The sequence below is a fragment of the Saimiri boliviensis genome, chromosome 14 (genome assembly GCF_048565385.1).
Source record: "Saimiri boliviensis isolate mSaiBol1 chromosome 14, mSaiBol1.pri, whole genome shotgun sequence".
NCBI classification, from domain to species: Eukaryota; Metazoa; Chordata; class Mammalia; order Primates; family Cebidae; genus Saimiri; species Saimiri boliviensis.
This window is the reverse complement of record NC_133462.1, coordinates 39,505,320-39,526,459: the sequence shown is the minus strand read 5'-3', so window position 1 is coordinate 39,526,459 and position 21,140 is coordinate 39,505,320. Positions and strand designations below refer to the sequence as shown.

The window sequence follows — 21,140 nt, the reverse complement described above, 5'->3', positions numbered from 1 at the left end:
TCCCAGCTACTTGGGAGGCTGAGGCAGGGGAATTGCTTGAACCTTGGAGCCAGAGCTTGCAGTGAGCTGAGATCACACCACTGCACTTCAGCCTGGGTGACAGAGTGAGACTCCATCTCAAAAAACAAACGAACAAAAAGAAATAAATGGTTGCTGTTTTAAGCCACTAAGTTGTGGGGCTGTTTGTTACTTAGCAAAAATTAACATGTGAAATGATGTGACTCATTCAAAGCCACTCAAGGAACTGAAGGTGAGGAGTCTGTCTCCTGACCCCACTACACGCTGCACTGCGCATGAGTAGCTCAGGAAAGGCTATTCAAAAGGCTTTCAATTCCGTGGTCTAAGCCATGGTCACCCACCTATCCACCCACCCTGGGAAAAGGTCTCCACTCCCAGGATGACATTGAGAATATTTAACATCTGAGTTTCCTGCATGTCAGAATAGAGCAAGATCTTGAAGGTTCATTGGTATTCCTGGAGTGAACCCTTTAGTGGCTGGACCATGGGGAGGCCTGGGAGCCCTTGGGGAGGTGCTTAATTATGAAATGGCATGGAAATAGTGCAATATTTAAACCACCGGTTTGGTCATACCAGTATGTCCCTGTGAGTCATCAACTCTGCTGGTAGCCGTTATTTAACCTCCCTCTTGATGTATGGAAGAATCTAGGTGTTTTTCCCCTCTAAAAAAAGGTGCCCAGGCTAGGCATGGTGACTCATGCCTGTAATCCCTGCACTTTCGGAGGCCAAGGCGGGCCCAGGCCCATCCCCTGAGGTCAGGAGTTCAAAACCAGCCTAACCAACATGGTGAAACCCCGTCTCTACTAAAAATACAAAAATTAGCTGGGTGTGATGGTGGGTACCTGTAATCCCAGCTATTCAGAAGGCTGAAGCAGGAGAATTGCTTGAACCTGGGAGGCGGAGGTTGCCGTGAGCCATGATCACACCATTGCACTCCAGCCTGGGCAACAAGAGCGAAACTCCATCTCAAAAGAAAAAAAAAAAAAGGTACCCACAAATTCCAAGAGGTTTTCCTTAACACAGCCCAACCCACAGCCACATCCCCCCACCACACAACAGGTCCTTACCAGGACACCACACAAAAACAAGTGTATTCTCAGATCATTTAATCAGAATTTTAATATAAACAGGTCATTATCCCATATTTTACATGCAAAAAGATTTCAATATTCCAAAAGAAAAAAAAAAGGCATCTTCTATACATGGTGCTACTTGGCTCTTGTAGGAAAACATTGAAAAAATAATATTGAGCTGTTGGTGGGTTTTGTGTTTCTGAGTTGTTTTCTACAAAAGCTGCGGCACATTTGATCCTTTGTTGCCAAAATGCAGGGCCGAGGCCACCCAGGCACACAAAGGGATGAGGAGCAGCAACTTTGAGGCAAAGTGTAAAGACTGAACAAGCCGTTCCTGAATTTGAAAGCACAGATGCACACTCATTTTGAGGCTCTTCCTTCCTTCTCAAATGGGACCAAGAGCCCCAGAGTTGTGATCTGTTTTATAACAAGGATTTTCAATGGCCCACACCCACCCAGATAGAAATATGGCTGGTGTCTGGTTCTGGACCTTGACTGTTATCAGAAGGTAACAGTAAGCTCAAAAAGCCATTGTGTCCCCTTCTGTTGCCCCTGTTTCTTGGGGACCCCTAAGGAAATATTCACCTTCTGTTGTAGCCCCTGAAGGTCCACTATGTTCTTTTGTATGTTCTAGGGAAAAAAAAAATTCTGACCTGTTCTTTTCATTCCCAATCTCACCTCTCATATACATGAATATTCTGAAGAACATGCTGGAAGATTTTCAAAGTGACACCACGCTACGTGTACCATGTATATAAAATCGGCATTCCCTGTTTCCCATCCCTAACAAAACCATTGTTTCTGAAGAGCCTAAGGTGTCAAGGACTCATCAGGTGGCATCCAAAGGACATTTAATCCTAAACTTCCACTCACGTGAAGTAGAAAAGTGATCATCACTGGGATTATAGCATGTCCATTTACCAGGATGGCTGGCACAAGTCAAAACCTGATGATGTTTCTGCTCTTTCACAAGTGTTACAGCGGAATGCAAATAAACACCTCCCAACCCAATAAGCACATTTCTTGGTGGACTATCTGCCACAGGATACAGTGAAAGATCTGTCCATCAGTTGGCAACAGAGTTCCCAGGGTCACAGGATTACCTGTGTAGACCCCTTGTGTCAGTTCCCACAGTTTATCTCAACTGTCCTCAGCCTACATCCAGACAAGCCACAGTGCTTCTCTTTCCCACCACTTCCAATGACAGAATAGCACCTAGGACAGCTCCCAGAATCCAAACATTTTCGGACGAGTATTTAACATCACTGATGCAGAGAGAAAGTGACGTGCTTAGTATTCTCCTCCTGGAAGAAGAAACTACTGTGTGGATTTTACTACATTAATGAAAAGGGTTTTAATCATAGTGAGACATCTTTAAAAACAAGCAACAAAAAGTATTACCCTAAGCTGGTTTTGTTGCCTTTTTTTTTTTTTTTTTTTTTTTTTAACTTAACACTACAAACTCCCAGGACAACCATGTCTTTCTAGGACCAAAGTTCTATTGCTACAAAGCCAACATTTCCTAAAGTCAAAGGAGGCTTTCTTGCAACCCAACAGCTGCTTGCCCTTTTCACTGCAGCAGTAAAGTCAAATAAATGAGATTGGTGCACCCCTTGGCAGGCCCAGCACCATACCTTTCTCCAGGGCAGGTGGAGAAAGATGAATCTGCAAGGGCAGCGCCTAAAAGTAGAAGAGCAGCAAGGTTTGGGGCCTGCTGGCCCTGCCTGGCCCTGCCTAGACTCTCACATGGGTTATCAAAGCTGCATAGTGTCCAACAATATCAGCTTGAGGTTAATCAAACCCCAACACAGAGGTCTAAGGTGCTGTTGCCAAAAAAAAAAAAAAAAAAGTGAAAAAAAAGCATTCAGCAAAATCCATTAATGGATTTTGGATTAGAATTTCCCCCACATGCTCCCATCCCACTTGGAGAATTAAACCAGACATTGTATTAAGTGTTTGTGTGTCAGGTGCAGCAGCAGACTGAAAGAAGCAGGAATAAGACGTCAGAGAGTCCAGGGCACCTTTGAGCTCACTTCAGGGGGATTCCATGGAACAGGTGGGAATGCTCGTTCTAATTCAAAGCCTGTCTTTGCCCCAGCAGCCACCTCTCACCAAAGGAAGGTACAACATGCTGGGGCACCCCATATATCAGATACATCATGACATCCTGGAACTTAGTTTATGTTTGGGGAACTTAGTGACAATAGATGGAGGATTTTTTTTTAAAGGAAGATTAAATTCAGAGAAGAATATTACCAGCCAGAAAGAAAAGGATCTATGCTCACATGAAGGCCACACCTTCTCTATCCCAACTCCCTCCCTCAAAATTCTTAATGGTCCCTGGCATTCGAATCAGCTAATAGACACTTTGCCTGATTCAGGCTGGTTCCAGGTAGAATTCTGAAATCTCAAAGATGTCCATTATTGAATCACATCTTAACAATACACTGAGGTAGACTGTGCTGAAAAAAAAATTATTATCTCCCATTCACCTGTTTTTTTTCTTTGATAAAAATTGACATGCGCTCCATTTTTTACAAGAGTGATTTTCAGAGTGATTTTATATATTAAAATAAATATGTTTTTCCCTAGTATAAGAAAAACCTTTCTGAATTAGAAAAATGTGAAAATTGCAGCTAGTGTAGTATACAACCACTACAAATTTACTAGGAAGAGAACAAAATACCTAGATCTACGTGTGTGTGTTTTTAAAATTTACGTACAGACCCTCACATTTGCAAAATAAATTTGGCAAAAATAATTTCTGTACTCTTGCTTCTTGTATCCAATCGCTGAGGCTCCTCGGCAATATTTTTACATGCTGTAATTTCCAGAATCATATAAATAAGATAGCAATAGACCATTGGGATTTGTGTCTACCGGTGTTCTTAATCAAGAATTGAGAGGGCTTGGAGTTTGCCATTATGACTCTATCCCATTCTTAAGCCCACAGCTCTTAAGAGAAGAAGAAAGGAAGCAGTCAAAAGCTTGTAAGAAAATGCATTCAGGAATAACGCATGGGTGATGAGTTTTTGGATGAACCAAAGTGATGAGTTCACTGTGTTCTTTGAGCAGCTGTGGTGGTTCTTTTTGCAAAGAGAAGAAACGGTGGATTGACGCCCCGTCGGAAGTTCTTGGTGGTGTGAAGGTCTTTTTTCACGGTTTCTCCTCCAGACTCTACTGTCTTAGGGATTGCAACACCGTAAGCGCCTGAGCATTCTGCTCGGGCACTACACCTGGCCCAGATGAGGTCACCGAGCTCAGAGCAGCTTCCGGGAATTCAGTACGGAGGACCGCCAGGTGTCCTCAGGCTGGAGGGGACCAAGACGTAGTCTCAGTGCACCTCTCTCTTATATTGCTTAGATGTTCCCAAAGTCCATCTGGGTTGCTGGCTCTTTGGGATCTGATATTCTTGCATTTGCACAATAACGGTAGTATGTGCACACCCAGGAGAGGAAACGCCACACGAGGTACACACAGAGAACCAGAGGATGAACCAGAGGAAGGCAGGCTCAGAGCTCGGTAGCTACCAGCTTTGTCTGAACAGCTTGGTACCTGAACCAGACCATCCACAAAACCTAGTCTCCCGCACACTCCACATGGCCTCACAACGTCCAAAAGTGTTAGCAGCGAACGTGGCTTCGTTCCCAGAAATGGATGCCTTTAAGACCAAACAAAGAGGTCACTCATGCCTCACTCCCTCCCCCTCCCGGCCCCGCAACAGGCAAAGCTACTCACGTCCCCACTCCCCACCAACCCTGGGGAAGAGTCAATAACTTATGAGGCTAATTCTGGAGACTTCTTAAAAATTAAATATGCTACAAATATATTCTCAAAACTCTATGTCATCTCAGTTCTCTCTTTTTTTTTCCGTTTTCCATTTTTCTTTTTTTTTCTTTTTCTTCTTCTTTTTTTTTTTTTAACGTCCTAGCTTGGTTTGGTCTTGAAAAGCTTCAGAATCACTCCAAATGAAATATTCCTCCCTTGGCTCCCCAAAAGCATTTTTTTTCACCAACGTGAAGGGAGGGTAGGAACCTGAGGCTAACCTTCTGACACAAGAAGTATCTGTTGAGAGCACAGTCTCCCAGTCAATAAGAAGGAAAGAGTGGGGGACATGAGCTGGCACACTTGAGAAAAACCTTCATGAGCCGATTTCCAAAGCATCAACTCCGCGTGGGTATGCTGCATACACATCAGCCGTGTCTAACGGATACACACACACGCATACAGACGTGAGCACACGCCGGGACCACAGACCCTGATCCAAAGTATGAAAACAGCAGCTATTGGTCAATTTGAGGAACTGATTTTGTAAAGAAAAAAAAAAAAAATCCTTCAGCCTGGATGAGGAAAACAAAAACCTTCTTCTTGAAGCTCAACCTGTAAAGCTTGAAATTCTCCTGGAACAGGGCTGGGTGTTTTTTGTTGTTGTTTTTTTTTCTCTCGAGTTTTTGTTCCACAAACAAGAAGTTTTATCTTTTATACTGCAGCTCAGACACCAGCAAAAAAAAACAAAAAACAAAAAGAATCTGTAAAAACAGGTGCTTTCTTTCCATCTATTGGGGGGGGGGGCGGAACAAAAAACACAAAATCCTGCTTTGAAATTGTGGTTGCCCCAAAGAGGCAGCAGCTGTGGAAACCCCTGCCCCCTAGGTTCACAGTTAAATCCTTGGCAGGACTAGTCAAATTGGCAACCAAACAAGTCTATCTTAAGATGAACAGAAATGTACAGGAACGATCTCTGAGCTCCATTGGACACTGTAGAGTTGTGTGAATCCTGAGTTTTCCAGAGGTTTCAAAACGGAGGAAAGTGAAGATGGGAGCCCCTGCCCGCCCCCGCTGCGGTAGGCACTGTTAGGAAGGATTGGACCGAGGCAAGGCCAGAATCCGCCCGTTCTTCTTGCCTCCGTTCATGTGGGTGTAGGGGATGTGTTCGTCATAGCTCCGCTTGAGACCCAGTGAGGACCCTCCATCCCGGCCCCCGGTCTCCTCCCTCTGACAGTGGGAGGAACGATCCAGGGGGACGTTCTCCATATCCTCAAACTCCATCTCCAGCTCCTCGCTCTCGGGAGCCTTGTTCTCCTCGCTGTGAAAGAAGGATACCTCCGGAAAGCTGGGATGCAGGTCATCCTTGAGCAAGTTGACAATCTCCAGGAAGGTTGGCCTCATCTTGGGGTTGAATTGCCAGCACATACGCATGAGATCGGTCCTGCGGAGCAGAAGGAAACGTCCTGGGTGAGTCTGGGGGCCCAGCCAAGCATCCTCCCATCCCCACCACCCATATGTAGCACATAAGGAAACTCAAGTGTGGGTACCACAATGCAATATGCAAATGCAAGCGCACATGTAAAGACAAGCTCTGCAAACACAAAAACGCCTGTAACACGTAGCCTGCAAACGCAGTGCACACGTAGACATATGAAAGGCAAAGCCAAGCACACGCGTAAGGGGCGATACCCTTTTAATGAACACCTCACACACCTCAACCCCTTTCTTCACTTACACTCTCTCTGGACAGTTGTCGGGTTGATCCAGATACCCTCCTTCCATGACGAACTTCAGCACTTGTTCATTAGACAGGCCTTGGTAAGGCTGTTCTGCCAAGCTGGTGATTTCCCAGAGGACCACGCCAAAGGACCTGCGGTGACAGTTGAGGGTAGCAACAAAGCCGTTCACACACACACACCACACACACAGACACATACAGGGACACACAAACACACACAGACACAAATACACACACTAACACAGGCACGCAAACACACACAAACACACGTGCAAACACAGTATACATACACACAAAAACACAGACACACACAAACACCACAGACACACAAACACATGGACACACACACACCAACACACAAATGCACACACACAGGCAAACACAAATACAGTACACACACACGCAGGGACAGACACACACAGAGACACACAAATACACACAGACACATACAGACACACACACACACAAACACGAATACACATGCAAACACACACAAACATACACACATACACACATGCAAACACATCTCTTGGTTTGCTTGAACATGGTTGGCCAGCTAATGAAACAATTCATCTGCAGTTCATAAATGCTGTGAAAGAAAATAAATCTCGGGGCCCCCAAATCACTAAACTCAATGAAAAAAATCAGGCTGGGAACTGCTTAGGGCCAACCTGCCTTCATTCTGTTCAAAGTCCTCCCCTCTGCTCACTGAGATAAATGCATGTCTGATTGCCTCCTTAGGAGAGGCTCCTCAGAAACTCTAAAGAATTCAGCCATTTGTCTCTTATCTATTTATGACCCACAAACCCCCACCCCGCTTCAAGTGTCCTGTCTTTCGAGACAGAACCAATGTTCATCTTACATATGTTGTTGGATGCTTCATGTTTCCCTAAAATGTATAAAACCAAGCTGTGCTCTGGTCACCTTGGGCACGTGTCGTCACCTTGGGCAAACATCCTCAACCTTGGCAAAATAAACTTTCTAAATTAACTGAGACCTGTCTCAGATTTTCGGGTTCACAATGCCCACAGGATTGGTTAGGACATACGAGTAACCATGGGAAGGTCCTCAGACAGGAGGTTGCCTTTTTTTTCTTGATGGGGAGCCCACGAGGAAGGCAGGCTACCTTCTCCTGCTCTTGGCGGTCACTGGCAGGGCACCTGGAATTCAAGCCCAGCGACCGCCCCCCCATCCACGCACAACTCACCACATGTCAGAAGAAGTGGTAAAGATCCCGTCCTTCAGGGACTCTGGTGCCATCCACCGCACAGGGAGCAGACCCTTGCCCCCTTTCCGGTAGTAATCCGTTTCATAGATGTCTCTGGTCATTCCAAAGTCTGACAACACAAACGGTTCACACGCTCTTAACCTTCAGCCTTGGTCCCAGCACCTGCCATCTTGACTGTCCCACCGCTCACAGAGCCCTAAGAGGGGTTCGCCTGGCTCAGGTGTGTGCTCGCCTGGGTGGTGGCCAAATCCGGTAAGAATGGATTCTGAGGGTATGCATGGGGAAGTGAAGGGGAAGGACGGGCCACTATTTAAAGCCTGAGGAAAGAAGGTACCAAATGACAAAGAAGCTACATTTTTCTTTTTCTTTCTTTTCTTTTTTTTTTTTTTTTTTTTTTTTTTTGAGAGAGAGTCTTGCTCTGTTGCCCAGGCTGGAGTTCAGTGGTGTAATCTCAGCTCACTGCAACCTCCACCTCCCGGGTTCAAGTGATTCTCCTGCCTTAGTCTCCTGAGTAGCTGGGATTACAGGTGTCCACCACCATGCCTGGCTAATGTTTTGTATTTTGAGACAGGGTCTTACCATGTTGGCTAGGCTGGTCTTGAACTCTGGACCTCAGTTGATTTGTCTGCTTTGGCCTCCCAAAGTGCTAGGATTACAGGTGTGAGCCACCGCACCCGGCCAAAGGAGCTACATTTTGGCCAACAGCTTGGGAATCCCAGTCTTAACAAGGCTTCCTTCCCACCATTACCACTACAGGCATCCCAAACTGAACTTCTGCCTTTCTCCAGCAAACCTACAGTTGCCCATTGGATATGGCCATGCCATCACCCAGCTGCCCCCTAGAAACCCAGAGTTGGCCCCTCCTTTGACCATCTCCCTTTCCTCTCAGCCCACATCTGATTCAACCCATTCTCTCTCCATTAGTCTCTGCTACCCAATCCATCTACTACTCTGGTTTCAACCAGACCCACACTCCCCATCTCTTACCTGGAGGACCCTCCTTTCACATTGACCCTCACAACCCACTGCTCCATGTCACTTCCTGCTTCCTATTGCTAATGTAGGAGATGTGTTTTTGTTTGTTTGTTTGTTTTGAGATGGAGTCTCGCTCTGTTGCCAGGCTGGAGTACAACGGCACGATCTTGGCAGAAACCTCTGCCTCCCAGGTTGAAGTGATTCTCCTGCCTCAGCCTCCCAAGTGGCTGGAACTACGGGTGCCCACCACCACATCCAGCTAATTTTTGTATTTTTAGTAGAGACAGAGTTTCACCATGTTGGCCAGGATGGTCTTGATCTCTTGACCTCATGATCTGTGATCCACCCGCCTTGGCCTCCCAAAATGCTGGGATTACAGGCATGAGCCACTGTGCCTGCCTTTTTTTTTTTTTTTTTTTTTTGAGACGGAGTTTCACTCTTGTTGCCCAGGCTGGAGTTCAATGGCACAAGCTTTGCTCACTGCAACCACCACCTCCCAAGTTCAAGCGATTCTCCTGCCTTAGCCTCCCAAGTATCTGGGAGTACAGCCACCTGCCACCAAGCCCAACTAATTTTTGTATTTTTAGTAGAGACAGGATTTCACCATGTTAACCAGGCTGGTCTTGAACTCCTGGCCTCAAGTGATCCTCCTGCTTTGGCTTTCCAAAGTGCTGGGATTACAGGTGTGAGCCACTAAGCCTCGCCAAGAGGTGTCTTTTTGAGTCATATATAGAATCCTATCACTTCCTGCTGCCCGTTGCGAATGTAAGATAATGGTGAGATGACTTGCCCAGACATGCAAGGTGCTTCTGGGTCTGGTTTCTGTCTCTCTCCTCAACCTCACGTCTCATGGCTGCTCTGGTCCCCTCTGTATTCCTTTTTTTGTTTATCTTTTGAAATGGTGTCTCACTGTTGCCCAGGCTGGAGTGTAGTGACTCAATCACAGCTCACTGCAGCCTCCACCTCCTGGGCTCAAGCAATCCTCCCATCCCAGCCTCCTGAGTAACTGGGACCACAGGTATGCACCACTACACCCTACTAATTTTTAAATTTTTTCATAGAGATGGAGTCTGACTATGTTGCCCAGGCTCGACTCAAACGCCCAGACTCAAGAATCCTTATACCTTGGCCTTCCAAAGCACTGGGATTACAGGCAGGAGCCCTGGGCCTAGAAACGTCTTTTGACTGATATGAGAGTCTGGAAAGTGGTGGAAGATTCCAAAAAATGATGGAAGATTCCAGAAAGTGATGGAAGATTCTGGAAAGCAAAGCAAGATTCCAGAAAGTGAATGGGTAAGTTTATCAACACATGCAATTAAATGACAGCTGGGGGGTGGTCCACTCCAGCCTGGGCGACAGAAAAGCAAGCAAACAAACAAACAAAAAACAGACAAAAAAGAAATAACTTGCCCCTTTATACTATCAGGAAGATCTATCGGCTCAAGATAGACAGCTTCCTTCTGGAATCAAACCTGGCCTGGGTCATTATGTTTTCAAAGCGGGAAGCTGGACCAACCTCCAATTTTGACAGTGAAATCATGGGCGACCATGCAGTTTCTGGCTGCCAGGTCCCGATGCACAAACTTCTTGGCGTTCAGGTAAGCCATCCCGTCAGCAATCTCTGCTGCCATCTGAATCATCTCTTGCAGGGTGGGGGGAGGGCGGCCGGGATTGTTCTAAAACGGAAACATGGGGTTGGTGTTTCAGCAGCACTGGTATCCAAGGAGGCTGGGAACCAGTGCCCCCTGAGCACCCTGCTGGGTCCCCCGAGGCAGCTCACCTCAGCCTCTGGCCGCAGAGAACGGAGGTAGCTCTTCAGGTCTCCGTGAGCCATCAGCTCCATCACCACCAGCGTGGGCTGGCCCTTGGACACCACTCCCAGGAGGCGCACCTGCAGATCATGCAACCAGGGCTCTTGGCGAAGGGTCCGTGATTCCACTCCCCAAGGTTTTCCCTGCCTGGTGTCCATGTCACACACAGCACCCTGTGACCTGGGTGCAGGCAGCTCAGCCCTGGTTTAGGGGAGCAGATGGACCTGCCCAGACAGCAGACAGACAGGCCTTTGTATTTTAACTGTTCCCCCCCCACTGCCTGGCTCTCTGTTCCACATCCACAGGGCCCAGCCCCTCATGTCCTTTAAGTCTTTGCTCAAAGACACCCCTGCCCAGCCCTCCTTTCCTTCCTTTCTTCACGTTTCCATAGATTTCCTCCAAATGCATAAAGGGTTTGGAGTAGGCTGGGGCGGTGGCTTATGCCTATCATCCCAGCACTTCGGGAGGCTGAGACAGGTGGATCACCTGAAGTCAGGAGTTTGAGACCAGCCTGGGCAACATAGTGAAACCCCATCTCTACTGAAAATACAAAAATCAGCCAGGTGTGGTGGTGGGCACTGGTCATCCTGGCTACTCAGCAGGCTGAGACAGGAAAACTGCTTGAACCTGGGAGGTAGAGGTTGCAGTGAGCTGAGATTGCCCCACTGCACTACAGCCTGGTTGACAGAATGAAACTCTGTCTTAAAAAATATATAAAAATAGACTGGGCATGCTGGCTCAACACCTGCAATCCCAGCACTTTCGGAGGCCTTTGCGGGCAGATCACAAGGTCAAGAGATTGAGACCATCCTGGTCAACATGGTGAAACCCCGACTGTACTAAACATACAAAAATTAGCCGGATGTGGTGGTGGGTGCCTGTAATCCCAGCTACTCAGGAGACTGAGGCAGGAAAATCTCTTGAACCTGGGAGGCAGAGGTTGCAGTGAGACAATATTGCACCACTGCACTCCATCCTGGGTGACAGAAAGAGACACTGTCTTAAAAATATATAAAAATAAAAATAAAGGTTTTGGAGTCTGTCTCCACGTGTTGTTTTGGAAGCTCTACAGGGGTAGAAATCCACTGTATCCAGGGACAATAGCAGGGCTTTAAATGCTGCATAAATATGTGTGGCAAGGATGAAAGCACATGGGACCCAAAGAGAAACAAAGGAGCTGAAAGGCAGGAAGAGTTTGTGCTGCCTTCAGTGCAGGGTAGGAATGAGGGCAGGTAATATGGGGTGGACCTCCGCGTGGTCCATGATTACAAACGAGCCAGGAAGAGGCAAGAAATGGAGGATTCTAAAAAGCAATGGAAGATTCTGGAAAATGATGCAACAGTCCAGAAAGTGGTGGAAGATTTCAGAAAATGATGGAAGATTCCAGAAAGCAATGAAGGATTCCAGAAAGTGATGGGACAGTGATACAGTCTGGTTCCAGGCAAAGCGGGAGAGGATGGGATTTGAGAAGGGAAAGATCCCTCCCCACAGCGTTAGGATGGTAAGCTTAGTGCAGCAGGGGTTGGGCAGGGTCCTCTGTTGCTCTGTGCAGGAGGAGGAGGCAGAGAGAGGGAAGGGGCAGGAAGGCAAGCCTGTGTCCCATCCCTGCCGGACTCACCACGTGATGGCAGGTGAAGCCCTTCATGACTGAGGCCTCATTGAGGAACTCAATTCGCTCTCGGAGACTGGCTGATTCGTTGACCGTCTTCACTGCCACACGGGTCTCTGCCTCACCCTTGATGACGTCCTTGGCATTGCCCTCATACACCATGCCGAAGGAGCCCTGTCCCAGCTCACGAAGGAGGGTGATCTTCTCTCGAGGCACCTCCCACTCGTCCGGCACGTATACAGAGCATGGAAACACTACTTCTCACTTATCTACACAGCATCCTTGGTGGATCCCTTGGGGGTCTGCAGCCACCTTCCTCCCAAGCCGTCACCCAAATCCCCTCAAAAACACTCATGAAGTGAGTTCTGTGATCCAGGGCTCATGCCAGGCACTGGGCATATGGCCAAGAACAGGATGGGCATCTGCACCCATGGAGGGCATGGCAGAGACTCAGGAAGGAGCCATAACAGGTCCAAGATCCTGCCCAATGTGTCCGGAGGCAAGCCTACACCCCCCTTTTTGTCTGATTTCAGACCCTTGCTACAGAGTGATGCTACTTCCCACCTAAGACTACTGTTTCTGCAAAGTGCCAAGAGGATGGAAGACAGGTTGTAATAGGTGGGAAAAAATTAAAAAGCCAGGATACTTGGCAGCTCTTCACAGGAAAAAGTGAAGTCTCTCTCATCACCTCTTGGCCCTAGGCATGGCCTTGTGAGTTATTTTGGTCAATGGGATTCAGCAGGAATGACCCAGGCAGAAACTTGGAATGGACTAATGCCCTGGAGCTTGCCCTCCCTTGTTACTAGGCATCAACAGAGTACCATGCAATGAAGTCTCAGCCAGCCTGCTGGAGCCTAAGAGGCCACATGGACAGGAGAAGGCTTAGCCTCCCCCAACTTAGGCCCCCTGACCTTGGGAACACCCAGCCTGCCGACCACCAGAAATGTGAGTGAAATCATCTAAGACTACTGAGCACTAGCCGTCACACCAGCAAAATGTAGCTACGTAGGTGAAGCCAGGCAAGACCAGAAGAACCACCCAGCTGAGCCCAGCCCAAGTGGTTGACCCTGCCCAAGGGTCCCAGACCAGCTAGATGAGCCCATTCAGGTAGGTGCCAGATACCATGTGTCCAGATGCACACAGTAATGAGGTTTCTGCAGCAATGGCAGTTTGGCAAACTCCTATGAATAAGAGGGCTTTTCTTGGCCTCCCTGGGGAACCCATCCTTTACTCTCACTCAATGATGAAAGCAAAGAAAGCTGATGATTAGGGTTCTGGCCACCCACGGGGAAGGGATGGTACTCACCATCACTGGCACTGAGATACTCAGGGTTTGAAGAAGCATAAAGTGGTCCCAGTGGTCCATCTTGCTGCCTGGAAGAGAAAAATGATGCACATTAGCTTGAGATTCTCATGGAACTTTGAGAGTCACCACAAAGGGGTTACATACAAGACTCTCCAAGGCGAATGGCAGCCCTTATCAGCAGAATCCCCATAATCCTAGATGCAGTCTAGGACAGGGATGGGGACCTTTATATTTTGAATGGAAGCCCATCAGGATGGGGGACCTTTATGTTTTGAATGGAAGCCTGTCAGACAGGCACCTAAGTGCAACAGCATGAGAGCACTCATCCCTCCCTTGATGGTTTTTCCTTTACATTTCAGAGTTGGAGTCTTGCTGTGTTGTGGCTAGAGGGCAGCAGTATAATCATAACTCACTGCAGTCTCAATTTCCTAGGCTCCAGAGATTCTCCCACTTTAGCATTCTGAGTAGCTGGGAATACAGGTACTCACCACCACACCTAGCTAATTTTTAAAATGTTGTAAAGACAGGGTCTCACTATGTTGCCCAGGCTGGTCTTGAACTCCCCCTGGTCTCAAGAGATCCTGTTGCCTCAGCCTCCAGAGTGGCTGGGATTATAGATGTGCACCACCACACCAGGCTCTGGGTGGGTGGCTCTTATTATAATTTATGGCCGTCCACATAACACTTAAAAGCCACTCACAGGCCGGGCGCGGTGGCTCAAGCCTGTAATCCCAGCACTTTGGGAGGCCGAGGCGGGTGGATCACGAGGTCAACAGATCGATACCGTCCTGGTCAACATGGTGAAACCTCGTCTCTACTAAAAATACAAAAAATTAGCTGGGCATGGTGGTGCGTGCCTGTAATCCCAGCTAGTCAGGAGGCTGAGGCAGGAGAATTGCCTGAACCCGGGAGGCGGAGGTTGCGGTGAGCCAAGATCGTGCCATTGCACTCCACCCTGGGTAACAAGAGCGAAAATCCATCTCAAAAAATAAAATAAAATAAAATAAATAAAAGCCACTCACCCAGTACTGTTCTAGAGTGAGATTGTCCTGGCTCATGAGAAACAATTATTACATTTTCAGGAAACTAGTGATCCAGTTGTGAAATATAACCATCATTAAAGATTAAATTATACAATGACTTCCAAATAGAACAAAAAATTTAAATTATAGAGGCTTACAATTAAGTAAGTTATCCTAAAAGCAAAGACAATACAAGTTCAAAACTGATCACTTCCTAACTCTCATACTACATTTTTCTATGATCAATGCAGTTGAGGCTATGTACGTTACATCATTTATGTACCATATTGTATCCATAGGGTGGATACAAGAGGGAGCTGTTATGCATCTCTTTCCAAAACTGCACTCAGTAACATTATGTCTAGAGCATGCTGGGAATATTTACACCACGGAAACTGGCAAATGCTATAACCCAGGACTAGATTTGTTGTTTTGTTGTTTGTCCAGGCTTGAGAAAGTGATGTGAACAATGTTCAATAATGCAGATTAAACTTAAAAGCATGTCACATCTGCAACCACGACATTACACACAACACAAAACATTAAGAAAATGTTCTTCTGGTCTTTAAGAATTATTGTCTGACTCAGCAAAGACGTCACTCATATCATTGATGAACATACATGTCTTATTTCATTTTTTCCTACACTTTTTTCTTTTGAGACGGAGTCTTGCTTTGTCACCCAGGCTGAAGTGCAGTGGTATGATCTTGGCTCACCGCAACCTCTACCTCCCGGGTTCAAGCAATTCTCCTGCCTCAGCCTCCTAAGTAGCTGCAATTACAGGTGCATGCCACCACACCTGGGTACATTTTTTTGTATTTTTAGTAGAGACAAGCTTTCACCATGTTGGCCAGGTTGGTCTCGAACTTCTGACCTCAGGTGATCCATTTGCCTCAGCCTTCCAAAGTGCTGGGATTACAGGCGTGAGCCACCGCTCCCAGCCATGTCCTACTCTTTAATGTAAATTTTGAAAAATCAATCAACATTCACATTGGAGCTATGCTTGTTCATCAATTGCAATAATAGGTTGGCTTTGGATATAAAGATTTGGACAAAAAAAAATCAACAAAAACATTCCACGAGAATCAACTGGTTAGAGAAAATTTACAATAAAGAGTTGTGTATATCATATTATGATTATTACCTGTGAATTGCATGTTACATATCCTGTATCAGTAAAATTCATAATAAACTTAAATATACCTATAGAGAGCTGATGGTTACCAGCACACCACTGCACTCACCTCTTTCTCAGGAATATATAAATACTTCCAATCACAACGCTGAAGAGAAAGACAAAGATGAGGGGGCCGATGATAATTTTTGCAATATTTGATGGGACATCTACTGAAATAGAATAAGAAAATGTATGTTTCACATCAGTATGTTCCCAACAGAGTTAACACCAAAAATCACATCCACTCATGGAATGAGTGCAGTCTTGGCTCACTGCAAACTCTGCCTCCCAGGTTCAAGCAATTCTCCTGTCTCAGCCTCCCAAGTAGCTGGGATTACAGGCGTGCACCACCACACCTGGCTAATTTTTGTATTTTTTGTTGTTGTTGTCGTTGTTGTTGTTGTTGTTGTTCCCCGGCGACAGCCTGCACAGCTTGCAGCCCTGTTCCAAAGTGAAGTGCAGTGGTGCAATCTCAGCTCCCTGCAACCTCTGCCTCCCAGGTTCAAGTGATTCCCTTGCCTCAGCCTCCCGAGTAGCTGGGACTACAGGCACTCGCCACCATGCCCGGGTAATTTTTTGTATTTTAGTAGAGATGGGATTTCACCATGTTGGCCAGGATGGTCTCTGTCTCCTGAACTCAGATGATCCACCCTCCTCGGCCCACCAAAGTGCAGAGATTACAGGTGTGAGCCATTGCGCCTGGCCATTTTTGTATTTTTTGTAGAGACAGAGTCTCTAGACGTTGCTCAGCCTGGTCTCTAAGGTGTATCCTCAAGTAATCCTCTTGCCTCAGCCTCCCAAAGTCCTGAGATTACAGGTACGAGCCACTGCACCAGCCAAAAAACTCTAATAACAAAGATGAAGACACTAACACGAGGTGCCAGGCACTTAACATTTATATCACTAAAATGTCCCTCCACCTCCAGAAGCAGTTCTGTTATTATCTCCATGTACAGATGAGGAAGTGCAGGATCACTAAAGAAAATGTGATACACACACACCATGGAATACTACACAGCCATAAGAAAGAATGAGACCACGTCCTTTGCAGCAACATGAAAGGAGCCGGAGGTCATTATCCTAAGTGAATCAACACAGGAACAGAAAACCAGCTACCTCATGTTCTCACCCATAAATGAGAATGAAACACTGAGCCACGTGGGCAGAAAGGAGGGAACAAGAGACAGCGGGGCTGATGTGGTTTGATCTGTGTCCCCCACCCAAAGCTCTTGTTGAAATGTAACCCCGGTGTTGGAGGAGTGGCCTGGAGGGAGGTGACTGGATCATGGAGGCAGTTTCTAATGGGTTAGCAACATCTTTGCTCGCTACTGTATAATGAGTGAGTTCTCCTGGGATCTGGTTGTTTAAAAAGTGTGTAGCACCATCCCCATTTGACACCTTGCTCCCACTTTGCCTTCTGCCATGATTGAAAGTTTCTTGAGGCCTCCTTAGAAGCTGAGCAGATACTAGGATCATGCTTCCTTTATTGCCTGTAGAAGCAGGAGCCAATTAAACCTCTTTTCTTTATAAATTCCTTAGTCCCAGTGTCAGGCCTCTTCTTTTCTTTTCTCTTTATTTTTTTCTTTCTCTTCTTTCTTTCTTTTCTTTCTTTTCTCTTCTTTTTCTTTTCTTTCTTCCTTTGTTCTCTCTCTCTCTCTCTCTTTCTTACTTTTTTGCGACAGGGTCTGGCTCAGTTGCCCAGGCTGGAGTGCAGTGGCGTGATCTCAGCTCACTGCAATCTCTGCCTCCCTGGTTCAAGCAATTCTCCCACCTCCGCCTCCCAAGTAGCTGGGACTGTGGGCACACACCACCATGCCCAGCTAATTTTTGTATTTTTTTGGTAGAGCACTTTGGGAGGCCGAGGTAGGTGGATCACTTGAGTCCACAAGTTGGAGACCAGCCTGGCCAACATGGTGGAATGCCGTCTCTACTAAAAATACAAAAATTAGCTAGGCGTGGTGGCGGGCTCCTGTAGTCCCAGCTACTGGGAGGCTGAGGTGGTAGAATCACTTGAACCTGGGAGGCGGAGGCTACAGTGAGCCAACATTACTGTACTGCAGAGCGATCCTTCATCTCAAAAAAAAAAAAAAAAAAAAAAATGCCGGGTCAGAGAGGGCAAGCACCTAGTCCCAGTCACACAGTGGCAGCTGATGGACCCAAGGGTCAAGGCCAGGGCCAGCACCCGTGGCCTCTTCATGTCATTCTCTGCAGTATCCCACCATGCTCGGTGCTAAGCGCAGCCCCAGCCCCCGAGGCTGCCACAGAGACTTACAGTAGTCCGATACGTAGAAATAGGTGGGTTCCGTCCAGGAGCCGTTGCCCGCTAGGGAAGTGGCCCGAACTCGCACGCTGTAGTTCCCCGGCGACAGCCCACGCAGCCTGCAGCCCCGTTCCAGAGTGAAGTGCTTGCGGGAGACACAGAGATGCAGCTCCTGGAAGGGAGGGGGAGGAGGGTGGCTTAGCTTTGCACATCTGGGAGTGTCCACCTCTAGCAGGGAGCTCACAGCCAGGATCCAGCTCAGAGATGACGCTGAGGCAGCAAAGCACAGACGACGACACGCGAGTGGCTTTGGGAATTGCAGAATTTTATAACCATAGTGCTATGGATAAGCATATAGATGCAGGGGTTGTCGTTATTGGTAAGAGCCAGACTTCCTAAGCCGGAAGCCAAGTATCAGACCCTGATGGTTTCATCTAATCCTTTTAAAAAATTTTAATTAAATTCGCCTGGCTCCGTGGCTCATGCCTGTAATCCAAGCACTTTGGGAGGCCGAGGCGGGTGAATCACTTGAGGTCAGGAGTTCAACACCAGCCTGACCAGCATGGTAAAACCCTGTCTCTACTAAAACAATACAAAATTAGCCTGGTGTGGTGGCGCATGCCTGACATTCCAGCTACTTGGGAAGCTGAGGCAGGAGAATTGCTTGAACCCAGGAGGTGGACGTTGCAGTGAGCCGATATTGTGCCATTGCGCTCCAGCCTGGAGGACAAGACCGAGACTCTGTCTCAAACACCTTCTTTAAAATTAAATTAATTAATTTATGTATTCATTTATTATTTTGGAGTCTCACCCTGTTACCCAGGCTGGTGTGGTATGATGGCATGATTTCAGCTCACTGCAACCTCTGCCGACTCCTGGGCTCAAGCGGTCCTCCCACCTCAGTCTCCTGAGTAGCTGGGACTACAGGCACCCACCACCCCCAGCTCATATTTGTATTTTTTGTATAAACAGGGTTTTGTCATGCTGCTGAGGCTGGTCTTGAACTCCTCAAGCAATCCTTCCACCTCAGCCTCCCAAAGTGCTGGGATTACAGGCGTGAGCCACTACACCAGCCTTCATCTAATTCCTGCAAACCGTGGCTCAGGTAACATTACATTAGCCTCATGGGAGGGGTGAGGAAACTGAGACTTAGGATGGAGACTGGCCAACTTCTGCCATCAAGGACAGATAGTAACTATTCTCAGCTTCTTAGGCCAGATGCAATTTGCCTGTTATACTTCATGGACAATTTCATAACATCCATAAACAAAAGAGTTTGTTTGTATGTTAACAAAACTTGTTGACACTGAGAAGTTGAACTTCGTATAATTTTCATCTCTGGAATATTATTTTTCTATTATCATTTTCTATTATCTATTTCTAGTATCTCCCTTCCTTCCCTCCTTCCTTCCTTCCTTTCTCTCTCTCTCTCTCTCTTTTGGAGTTTCACTCTGTCACCCAGGCTGGGGTGCAGTGGCACAATCTTGGCTCACTGCAACCTCTGCTTCCTGGGTACTAGCGATCCTCCTGCCTTTTTACAGGCAGGAGCCACTGCGCCCGGACCTATTGTCTATTTTCTACTAATATTATTTTCTATAATATTATATTTCCAAAAATCATTTATTTTTAATTGACAAACAATAGTATTATAGATCAGGCACAGTGGCTCATGCCTATAATCCCAGTCCTTTGGGAGGCTGTGATGGGAGGATCGCTGGAGCCCAGGAGTTAGAGACCAGCCTGGGTAACATAGTGAGACCCCATTTCCACAGAAAACAGTACAATTAGCCGGGCACAGTGGTTCACACCTATAGTCCCAGCTACTCAGGAGGCTGAGGCAGGAAAATCACTTGAGCCCAGGACGTCAAGGATGCAGTGAGCTATGATCACTCCACTGCACTCCAGCTTGGGACACAGGGCTAGACCCTGTCTCTAAAATAAATGAATAAACAAAAATAAGAATAATAGTTGTATGTATGTATGGGGTACAGTGTAAAGTTATGATGCAGTATAAATTGTGGAATGATTTAAAACAAGCTAATTAAATCCTCATCCCCTCATGTACTTATCATTTCTTTGTTGTGAGAACATTTAAAATCTATTCTAGCAACTTTAAACTATGTGTTATTAGCCACAGTCACCATTCATCTACAGAGTAATGGATTCCTAGAATGTATTCCTCCTGTCTGAAACTTTGCACCCTGTGAGTCACATCTCTCCTTCTTCTTCCTTTGATTGCTCCCCACTCCCAACCATTTTAAATAGAGAAGTGGGTGGTGCAGGGTGGCTCACACCTGTAATCCCAGCACTTTGGGAGGCTGAGGTGGGTGGATCAACCTGAGGTCAGGAGTTCGAGCCCAGCCTAGCCAACATGGTGAAAACCCATCTCTACCCAAAATACAAAAATTAGCTGGGTGTGGTGGTGAATGCCTGTAATCCCAGCTACTCGGGAGGCTGAGACAGGGGTAATTACTTGAACCCAGGAGGCAGAAGTTGCGATGAGCCAAGATTGTGCCATTGCACTCCAACCTGGGCAACAGAGCAAGATTCTGTCTCAAAAACAAGTAAATACAATGCAAAAGTGACTCCTAGCTCACGAATCATTAGAAATCAGGCAGTAGGGCCAACCGCAGTGGCTCACGCATATAATCCCAGCACTTTGGGAGGCCGGGACGAGTGGAACACTTGAGATCAGGAGTTCGAGACCAGCCTGACCAACATGGAGAAACCCCGTCTCTACTAAAAATACAAATATCAGCTGGGCATGGTGGCACATGCCTATAATCCCAGCTACTCGGGAGGCTGAGGCAGGAGAATCGCTTAAACCTGGGAGGCGGAGATTGTGGTGAGCCGATGTTGTTCCATTGTACTTCAGCATGGGCAACAAGAGCGCAACTGTCTCAAAACAATAAAAGTAAACATAAAAATAAATAAAATGCAAAAGTGACTCCTAGCTCATGAATCATTAGAAATCGGGCAGCGGGCCACATGTGGCCTATGGGACACAGCTTGCCGCCTGAGCCCTGGTTTAGGAGATTACATGGTTTGTCCAAGATCTTACAGCTGAAAAGCAGCAGGGCCAGCTCTTGAACTCAGAACTGTCTGGCGCAAAAACGTCTCCTTCAGACCCCTGCAGAATATTTTTGCAGGTCTCC

At 46.9% G+C, this 21,140-nt stretch overlaps 1 protein-coding gene across 5 annotated transcripts in view; it reads right to left on the bottom strand.

Annotated features, from left to right (window-relative positions):
* Positions 1–1,107: 1,107 nt before the first annotated feature.
* Positions 1,108–21,140, bottom strand: part of INSR (insulin receptor) — a 159,574-nt gene continuing 139,541 nt past the window's right edge. For 3 of the 5 annotated variants that reach the window (XM_074384730.1, XM_003938873.4, XM_003938872.4), the window contains 9 exons: positions 17,998–18,157; positions 15,793–15,895; positions 13,527–13,594; positions 12,230–12,474; positions 10,581–10,691; positions 10,317–10,476; positions 7,805–7,934; positions 6,595–6,729; positions 1,108–6,300 (listed from right to left, as the gene is read on the bottom strand). In XM_074384730.1, coding sequence (XP_074240831.1) covers positions 5,946–6,300; positions 6,595–6,729; positions 7,805–7,934; positions 10,317–10,476; positions 10,581–10,691; positions 12,230–12,474; positions 13,527–13,594; positions 15,793–15,895; positions 17,998–18,157 — 1,467 coding nt within the window. In that variant the 3' untranslated portion in view covers positions 1,108–5,945. The remainder of the gene's footprint in view (positions 6,301–6,594; positions 6,730–7,804; positions 7,935–10,316; positions 10,477–10,580; positions 10,692–12,229; positions 12,475–13,526; positions 13,595–15,792; positions 15,896–17,997; positions 18,158–21,140) is intronic. The other 2 variants (XM_010349535.3, XM_010349536.3) reach the window with 1 other exon arrangement.